The 10,301-nt window shown below is 43.6% G+C and overlaps 1 protein-coding gene across 3 annotated transcripts in view; it reads left to right on the top strand.

Moving 5' to 3' along the window:
- LOC118372666 (plakophilin-3-like) overlaps positions 1-10,026 on the top strand; it is a 75,943-nt gene extending 65,917 nt beyond the window's left edge. For 2 of the 3 annotated variants that reach the window (XM_052480962.1, XM_052480963.1), the window contains 2 exons: positions 1,528-1,615; positions 8,648-10,026. In XM_052480962.1, coding sequence (XP_052336922.1) covers positions 1,528-1,615; positions 8,648-8,689 — 130 coding nt within the window. In that variant the 3' untranslated portion in view covers positions 8,690-10,026. The remainder of the gene's footprint in view (positions 1-1,527; positions 1,616-8,647) is intronic. The other variant, XR_008080950.1, reaches the window with a different exon arrangement.
- The last annotated feature ends 275 nt before the right edge of the window (positions 10,027-10,301 follow it).

The following is a 10,301-nucleotide window of genomic DNA, read 5'->3' as shown; positions in this document are numbered from 1 at the left end:
TTGTGTGATGGCGGGAATGCAGATTTGCTTTACAAAACAAAACAACGACAGTAGTTGTGTGATGGCGGGGATGCAGATTTGCTTTACAAAACAAAACAACGACAGTAGTTGTGTGATGGCGGGAATGCAGATTTGCTTTACAAAACAAAACAACGACAGTAGTTGTGTGATGGCGGGAATGCAGATTTGCTTTACAAAACAAAACAACGACAGTAGTTGTGTGATGGCGGGGATGCAGATTTGCTTTACAAAACAAAACAACGACAGTAGTTGTGTGATGGCGGGGATGCAGAGTTGCTTTACAAAACAAAACAACGACAGTAGTTGTGTGATGGCGGGAATGCAGATTTGCTTTACAAAACAAAACAACGACAGTAGTTGTGTGATGGCGGGAATGCAGATTTGCTTTACAAAACAAAACAACGACAGTAGTTGTGTGATGGCGGGAATGCAGATTTGCTTTACAAAACAAAACAACGACAGTAGTTGTGTGATGGCGGGGATGCAGATTTGCTTTACAAAACAAAACAACGACAGTAGTTGTGTGATGGCGGGGATGCAGATTTGCTTTACAAAACAAAACAACGACAGTAGTTGTGTGATGGCGGGGATGCAGATTTGCTTTACAAAACAAAACAACGACAGTAGTTGTGTGATGGCGGGAATGCAGATTTGCTTTACAAAACAAAACAACGACAGTAGTTGTGTGATGGCGGGGATGCAGATTTGCTTTACAAAACAAAACAACGACAGTAGTTGTGTGATGGCGGGGATGCAGATTTGCTTTACAAAACAAAACAACGACAGTAGTTGTGTGATGGCGGGGATGCAGATTTGCTTTACAAAACAAAACAACGACAGTAGTTGTGTGATGGCGGGAATGCAGATTTGCTTTACAAAACAAAACAACGACAGTAGTTGTGTGATGGCGGGGATGCAGATTTTCTTTACAAAACAAAACAACGACAGTAGTTGTGTGCTGGCGGGAATGCAGATTTGCTTTACAAAACAAAACAACGACAGTAGTTGGGTGATGGCGGGAATGCAGATTTGCTTTACAAAACAAAACAACGACAAGTGTGCTTGCTCTAGTTCCTCAACGGCACCTTGTCATTTTCTCTGTCTTCTGTTGCTCCCACCCTACACTTTCCTGCAATTAGAGCGAATCTCAGTCCAACTGCTAGTTCTTAACCTGGTCTTTATGTTGTCTCTCTTGTAGTCCTGCTAGTTCATATCCTGGTCTTGATGTTGTCTCTCTTGTAGTCCTGCTAGTTCATATCCTGGTCTTTATGTTGTCTCTCTTGTAGTCCTGCTAGTTCATATCCTGGTCTTTATGTTGTCTCTCTTGTAGTCCTGCTAGTTCATATCCTGGTCTTGATGTTGTCTCTCTTGTAGTCCTGCTAGTTCATATCCTGGTCTTTATGTTGTCTCTCTTGTAGTCCTGCTAGTTCATATCCTGGTCTTTATGTTGTCTCTCTTGTAGTCCTGCTAGTTCTTAACCTGGTCTTTATGTTGTCTCTCTTGTAGTCCTGGGAAGCTGAAAGCAGCCAAAGCAGCGGCCACAGTCCTCTGCAACATGTTCCAATACAAGAAGCTGCACAAGGACTACAAACAGGTGAGAAATACCCCTGGAGAATGGTAAAGAGGAGGATCACAGACTACTGGAGAATGGTAGAGAGGAGGATCACAGACTACTGGAAATGGTAGAGAGGAGGATCATAGACTACTGGATAATGGTAGAGAGGAGGATCACAGACTACTAGAGAATGGTAGAGAGGAGGATCACAGACTACTGGAGAATGGTAGAGAGGAGGATCACAGACTACTGGAAATGGTAGAGAGGAGGATCATAGACTACTGGATAATGGTAGAGAGGAGGATCACAGACTACTGGAGAATGGTAGAGAGGAGGATCACAGACTACTGGAGAACGGTAGAGAGGAGGATCACAGACTACTGGAGAACGGTAGAGAGGAGGATCATAGACTACTGGATAATGGTAGAGAGGAGGATCACAGACTACTGGAGAATGGTAGAGAGGAGGATCATAGACTACTGGAGAACGGTAGAGAGGAGAACCATAAACTACTGGAGAATGGTAGAGAGGAGGATCACAGACTACTGGAGAATGGTAGAGAGGAGGATCACAGACTACTGGAGAATGGCAGAGAGGAGGATCACAGACTACTGGAGAATGGTAGAGAGGAGGATCACAGACTACTGGAGAATGGTAGAGAGGAGGATCACAGACTACTGGAGAATGGTAGAGAGGAGGATCACAGACTACTGGAGAATGGTAGAGAGGAGGATCACAGACTACTGGAGAATGGTAGAGAGGAGGATCATAGACTACTGGAGAATGGTAGAGAGGAGAACCATAAACTACTGGAGAATGGTAGAGAGGAGGATCACAGACCACTAGAGAATGGTAGAGGAGGATCACAGACCACTAGAGAATGGTAGAGAGGAGAACCATAGATTACTGGATAATGGTAGAGAGGAGGATCACAGACCACTAGAGAATGGTAGAGGAGGATCACAGACCACTAGAGAATGGTAGAGAGGAGAACCATAGACTACTGGAGAATGGTAGAGAGGAGGATCACAGACTACTGGAGAATGGTAGAGAGGAGGATCATAGACTACTGGAGAATGGTAGAGAGGAGAACCATAAACTACTGGAGAATGGTAGAGAGGAGGATCACAGACCACTAGAGAATGGTAGAGGAGGATCACAGACCAATAGAGAATGGTAGAGAGGAGAACCATAGATTACTGGATAATGGTAGAGAGGAGGATCACAGACCACTAGAGAATGGTAGAGGAGGATCACAGACCACTAGAGAATGGTAGAGAGGAGAACCATAGACTACTGGATAATGGTAGAGAGGAGGATCACAGACTACTGGAGAACGGTAGAGAGGAGGATCATAGACTACTGGAGAATGGTAGAGAGGAGGATCACAGACTACTGGAGAATGGTAGAGAGGAGGATCACAGACCACTAGAGAATGGTAGAGAGGAGGATCACAGACTCCTGGAGAATTGTAGAGAGGAGGATCATAGACTACTGGATAATGGTAGAGAGGGGGATCACAGACCACTAGAGAACGGTAGAGAGGAGAACCATAAACTACTGGATAATGGTAGAGGAGGATCACAGACCACTAGAGAATGGTAGAGAGGAGAACCATAGACTACTGGATAATGGTAGAGGAGGATCACAGACTACTAGAGAATGGTAGAGAGGAGAACCATAGACTACTGGATAATGGTAGAGAGGAGGATCACAGACTACTGGATAATGGTAGAGGAGGATCACAGACCACTAGAGAATGGTAGAGAGGAGAACCATAGACTACTGGATAATGGTAGAGAGGAGAACCATAAACTACTGGAGAATGGTAGAGAGGAGAACCATAGACTACTGGATAATGGTAGAGAGGAGGATCACAGACTACTGGAGAATGGTAGAGAGGAGAACCAGAAACTACTGGAGAATGGTAGAGAGGAGAACCATAAACTACTGGAGAATGGTAGAGAGGAGGATCATAGACTACTGGAGAATGGTAGAGAGGAGAATCATAGACTACTGGAGAATGGTAGAGAGGAGAACCATAAACTACTGGATAATGGTAGAGGAGGATCATAGACTACTGGAGAATGGTAGAGAGGAGAACCATAGACTACTGGATAATGGTAGAGAGGAGGACTCAAGACTACTGGATAATGGTAGAGAGGAGGATCACAGACTACTGGAGAATGGTAGAGAGGAGGATCATAGACTACTGGATAATGGTAGAGAGGAGGATCATAGACTACTGGAGAATGGTAGAGGAGGATCACAGACCACTAGAGAATGGTAGAGAGGAGAACCATGGAATAGACTACTGGAGAATGGTAGAGAGGAGGATCACAGACTACTGGAGAATGGTAGAGGAGGATCACAGACTACTAGAGAATGGTAGAGAGGAGACACCATAGACTACTGGATAATGGTAGAGAGGAGGAGGATCTCAGACTACTGGATAATGGTTTAGAGGTTCAGAACACGGCTGTGTGAATCACAGAACACTGGAGAATGGTTAGAGAGGAGGATCACAGACTACTGGTAGAATGTTCAGACACTATCAGAGGAGCTTATTGTTCATAACATCTCTCAAAGTCTGAAACTACTGGAGAATGGTAGAGGAACCCAAATCCAGACCATTGGTTTAGAATGGTAGAGAGGAGTCAAATCCACAGACTCAACTACAGTAGAGAAGTGTCTGGTAGAGAGTCAGAGCTTTCAACTACAGTAGAGCTACTGCTGTCTTCTAGTGAATGGTAGAGAGTCAGAGCTTTCAACTACATGGTAGAGCTGTCTGCTGTCTCCTAAAATGGTAGAGTCAGGAGATCTACATAAACTACTGGAGAATGGTAGAGAGTCAGAGGATCTCAGTAGACTACTGGAGTAATGGTAGAGAGGAGGATCATAGACTACTGGAGAATGGTAGAGAGGAGGATCATAGACTACTGGAGAATGGTAGAGAGGAGGATCATAGACTACTGGAGAATGGTAGAGGAGGATCACAGACCACTAGAGAACGGTAGAGAGGAGGATCACAGACTACTGGAGAATGGTAGAGAGGAGGGGACACTAAGGACAGAACACGTGTTGTACTGGTAGAGAGGAGTTTGAGAAGAATCTCTTGCCTCATTGCTGGGTAATTTGGTTTGGAAGGGGGTTCTAACACGGCTGTGTGAATCACAGAAACAGTCAGGAGGAAGCGTTCTACAGGAAGCACTGATACATCACCTGGTATAATGTTCAGACACTATCAGAGGAGCTTATTGTTCATGTAACATCTCTCAAAGTCTGAAACAACTGTGTGAATACAATATGAGGAACCCAAATTCCTGTGGACATTGGTTTATAATGAGTAGGGAGGGGATTCCCTGTCAAATCCATCTCCTTTTCCTGTTGCTCTACTTTCAACTACAGTAGAGCTGTCTGCTGTCTCCTAGTGTCTGGTAGAGAGTCAGAGCTTTCAACTACAGTAGAGCTGTCTGCTGTCTTCTAGTGTCTGGTAGAGAGTCAGAGCTTTCAACTACAGTAGAGCTGTCTGCTGTCTCCTAGTGTCTGGTAGAGAGTCCGAGCTTTCAACTACAGTAGAGCTGTCTGCTGTCTCCCCTTGTCTGGTAGAGAGTCAGAGCTTTCAACTACAGTAGCTGTCTGCTGTCTCCCCTTGTCTGGTAGAGAGTCAGAGCTTTCAACTACAGTAGAGTGGTCTGCTGTCTCCTAGTGTCTGGTAGAGAGTCAGAGCTTTCAACTACAGTAGAGTGGTCTGCTGTCTCCTAGTGTCTGGTAGAGAGTCAGAGCTTTCAACTACAGTAGAGCTGTCTGCTGTCTCCTAGTGTCTGGTAGAGAGTCAGAGCTTTCAACTACAGTAGAGCTGTCTGCTGTCTCCCCTTGTCTGGTAGAGAGTCAGAGCTTTCACCTACAGTAGAGCTGTCTGCTGTCTCCTAGTGTCTGGTAGAGAGTCAGAGCTTTCAACTACAGTAGAGCTGTCTGCTGTCTCCTAGTGTCTGGTAGAGAGTCAGAGCTTTCAACTACAGTAGAGCTGTCTGCTGTCTCCTAGTGTCTGGTAGAGAGTCAGAGCTTTCAACTACAGTAGAGCTGTCTGCTGTCTCCTAGTGTCTGGTAGAGAGTCAGAGCTTTCAACTACAGTAGAGCTGTCTGCTGTCTCCTAGTGTCTGGTAGAGAGTCAGAGCTTTCAACTACAGTAGAGCTGTCTGCTGTCTCCTAGTGTCTGGTAGAGAGTCCAAGCTTTTTATCTGTCATTCACATGCATGCATGTACACAAACACACACACACGCGTACACACACACACACACACACACGTTGTAAAGTAAATTATCAGTGCTTAGAAATAAAGCTGGGAAACTCTCACCTAATCGTTCACCTCGAAGTGAATGGGTGACTGTAGAACCCAACCCTCATTCCTGTGTGTGTGTGTGTGTGTGTGTGTGTGTGTGTGTGTGTGTGTGTGTGTGTGTGTGTGTGTGTGTGTGTGTGTGTGTGTGTGTGTGTGTGTGTGTGTGTGTGTGTGTGTGTGTGTGACGTTGTTTTGCATTCCGTTAACCAGCCTTGAGGATAGGGAGGGTTCAAACAAAAGAAGATAGACCCCTAACGGTTCGGCTGCCGGTAACCTGGTGGCTAGAGCGTTGGGACAGTCACCGAGAGGTCCGAATACCTGAGCCCCACCAGGTGAACACGTGTCCATGTGCCCTTGAGCAAGGCACTTAACCTTAATTTGCTCCAGGGTCGCCGTACTACTATGACTGACCCTGTAAAACAAAGACACTTTACTTAACCTAGATGTCTTTGTTCCTACTTAATGTAATCCGTATGGTCACACACAGTAGTGTATAGAAATATCTGCCATTTAGCAGACTCTTTTATCAGACTCTTTTATCCAAAGCGACATACATGCGTAGATTTTACGTATGGGTGTCCCCAGCGGGAATCAAACCCACGATATACGCTTTTGTAAGCGCCACGCACACACACACACACACACACACACACACACACACACACACACACTTAGGGAGAGGCTTGCTAGAATGATTGCTGCTTTAGATTGTGGTTAGCCCTACCTAAAGGGTGCAGCTCTCTCTATCTAAAGTGATTTCCTGGTGAACAAGTCCCAACACACCCAACATATCTACCTCCCTCTACAGTAGCTGCATGCTTCTTCTCCACGGAATGTTTTTTTTTCCAGTAGAACTATTTGAACAGTTTGTCATAAAAGAAACAATTCCAAACATGTTCCACATGTTCAACTGTCACGTGTAATACATTCTTTGGGACTGAGTTCTGTTAGAACATCTCTGATAGGTTGTTACACCTTATGGACATTAGACAGCAGCATGAGTTAGTGTACAGGCTGTGTGTGTCAAGCTCAAAGGTCACGCATTTTTTACTTGACACAGTTTACTCTCCTTTTCTGAGGTCCAATGTTCACAGACACACAGTATGTTAGTATGTTAGCCTGGTCCCAGATCAGTATGTTAGCCTGATCCCAGATCAGTATGTTAGCCTGGCCCCAGATCAGTATGTTAGCCTGGTCCCAGATCAGTATGTTAGCCTGGTCCCAGATCAGTATATTAGCCTGGTCCCAGATCAGTATGTTAGCCTGGTCCCAGATCAGTATGTTAGCCTGGTCCCAGATCAGTATGTTAGCCTGGTCCCAGATCAGTATGTTAGCCTGGTCCCAGATCAGTATGTTAGCCTGGTCCCAGATCAGTATGTTAGCCTGGTCCCAGATCAGTATGTTAGCCTGGTCCCAGATCAGTATGTTAGCCTGGTCCCAGATCAGTATGTTAGCCTGGTCCCAGATCAGTATGTTAGCCTGGTCCCAGATCAGTATGTTAGCCTGGTCCCAGATCAGTATATTAGCCTGGTCCCAGATCAGTATGTTAGCCTGGTCCCAGATCAGTATGTTAGCCTGGTCCCAGATCAGTATATTAGCCTGGTCCCAGATCAGTATGTTAGCCTGTATCCCAGATCAGTATGTTAGTTTGTTAGCCTGGTCCCAGATCAGTATGTTAGCCTGGTCCCAGATCAGTATGTTAGCCTGGTCCCAGATCAGTATGTTAGCCTGGTCCCAGATCAGTATGTTAGTTTGTTAGCCTGGTCCCAGATCAGTATGTTAGCCTGCTCCCAGATCAGTATGTTAGCCTGCTCCCAGATCAGTATGTTAGCCTGGTCCCAGATCAGTATATTAGCCTGTATCCCAGATCAGTATGTTAGTATGTTAGCCTGGTCCCAGATCAGTATGTTAGCCTGGTCCCAGATCAGTATATTAGCCTGGTCCCAGATCAGTATATTAGCCTGGTCCCAGATCAGTATGTTAGCCTGGTCCCAGATCAGTATGTTAGCCTGGTCCCAGATCAGGTTTTGCAACAATGGACTAATGAAACAAATACCAAAAGAGAGTTTTTAGGTCTTTGTTTTCCTCTGAGGGCGGTTAGTCAGTGATTGAGTTAACAACAAATACTCAACACAGACCTCAAACACAGACCTCAAACACAGACCTCAAACACAGACCTCAAACACAGACCTCAAACACAGACCTCAAACACAGACCTCAAACACAGACCTCAAACACAGACCTCAAACACAGACCTCAACACAGACCTCAAACACAGACCTCAAACACAGACCTCAAACACAGACCTCAAACACAGACCTCAACACAGACCTCAAACACAGACCTCAAACACAGACCTCAAACACAGACCTCAAACACAGACCTCAAACACAGACCTCAAACACAGACCTCAAACACAGACCTCAACACAGACCTCAAACACAGACCTCAAATGTTTGCCTCTAAAAATTCAAGTTCAATACAAACATTTGTAAAATATGGAAAATGAAAACATAAAAATTATATCAGATCTTTCAGCACTCTGACAGAGTTAATGTTTTACGGAGTTGACAAAAATACCATTTTTTTTTCTTTCTAATTCAAGACTTATCCACAGTTGTCGTTGTCATTGTCATTCTGGACAAGTAAATCTGGGACAAAGCTAACAGTATAAGACATACTTTGATATATGTCCTGACAAAATGTCTCTCACGTTTGTGTTTTACAGAAAGGGTTCACACGACCAGACTTTGCAGACATGACAATCTAAAAGAAAAGGGAAAAGGAAGAGATACAACGTCTCTCTCTCCTTCTGCCAAGCGGCTGGAAACCTATCTGATCACTTCAGTGGTCAAAGACTGGTCTGTACAACTGAAAACATTGCTCCTTGGGCTACTTCCTACTTACGCGCACACATGGAGTTGGATGAACTATACTACAGTGCAAGTGACGACAAAGATGGAACCTGTTTAGGGACAACCTTAATGGTGGACTATGATGATAACGTACCCCCTTTTCCCTGTGAGCTTGAATACCGTATGTATCCAATGCTATATGTTGAGTTTAATATGTATTCAATGCTATATGTTGAGTTTAATATGTATTCAATGCTATATGTTGAGTTTAATATGTATTCAATGCTATATGTTGAGTTTATATGTATTCAATGCTATATGTTGAGTTTATATGTATTCAATGCTATATGTTGAGTTTATATGTATTCAATGCTATATGTTGAGTTTATATGTATTCAATGCTATATCTTGAATTTAATATATGTATTCAATGCTATATGTTGAGTTTATATGTATTCAATGCTATATCTTGAATTTAATATATGTATTCAATGCTGTAGCTTTGAATGCTGTATGTTCTATATGATAGAATCAGGGACTTTTTTCTCTCAATGTAACCAATCAGTCTGCTGTAACCAATAATGCTATGACTCATTTCTCCTGCCTTAGCAAACGTGGTTTGACACAATCCCAACAACTTCAGGCCCCCCCATGTTGTTAACCCTGGGTCCCAGATCAGTTTGTGCTGTTATAGCCTACACTTATGGCCATTGTCACAATACAACACAACACTGCTAGTAGAGGGATGGCAAAAGGGATGGTTTGCTACCACTGGTGCTTTTACTTTTGGGTTGAATTATTGATGTTGCTCATTGTGTTTTTTATTAGTTTGGTGTTGTTTATTTCTCAGACAAAACCAGAGTATCGCTGAGAGTTATAATGAGTTATAAACCACAGTATCACTGAGAGTTATAATGAGTTATAAATTAGAACTGAATGTATGTTTTTATGGATGTGTGGAAAAACTCAACTACTGACACCTGCATGAATGACCTACAATTATGACTCCGAAAGGGAATCATGCAGTTGCTTTTAAAAGCTTTACACAGTGGCTTTAACTTTCTTTGTTTTACATCAAAGAGAAGACAAAGAAGTGTTTTGTGTCCGTCATTAGACTGAGACCATTCTTATTTCCATTTTCGGGATTGAAAAAAATAAATCAACAACTATTTTTACAATGTACTTTTTAACTGTTAACTGCAGGTTGAATAAATCTGCGTCATTTGTAACTAATAAAGCTGACGTCACTGAAGGAGTTTTGTTATCGAGTGTGAGAATAGAAAATAGATGTTGTTTTGAGGTTTCATGTCAACCAGGGTCAGGGTGTTTTATTGAACAAACAATACTTTGGACATGCATTAAATGCGATATGAAAAACTCTGGGCCTTAGCTTCTGCTGGTCAGGTCACGTGTTCAGTGAAAAACTACTGCTCTTTCATAACAGGATCAATCAGCATTTCAGCTCCGTGCAGAAGACTGAAAGTGGCCGTGTTTTGAGAGCATCGACTCTGACAGACCGACTGATCT

This window comes from Oncorhynchus keta, chromosome 26, assembly GCF_023373465.1.
Source record: "Oncorhynchus keta strain PuntledgeMale-10-30-2019 chromosome 26, Oket_V2, whole genome shotgun sequence".
NCBI lineage: Eukaryota > Metazoa > Chordata > Actinopteri > Salmoniformes > Salmonidae > Oncorhynchus > Oncorhynchus keta.
Note: the sequence above shows the minus strand (reverse complement) of the source record. Positions and strands in the feature narration are given on the sequence as shown.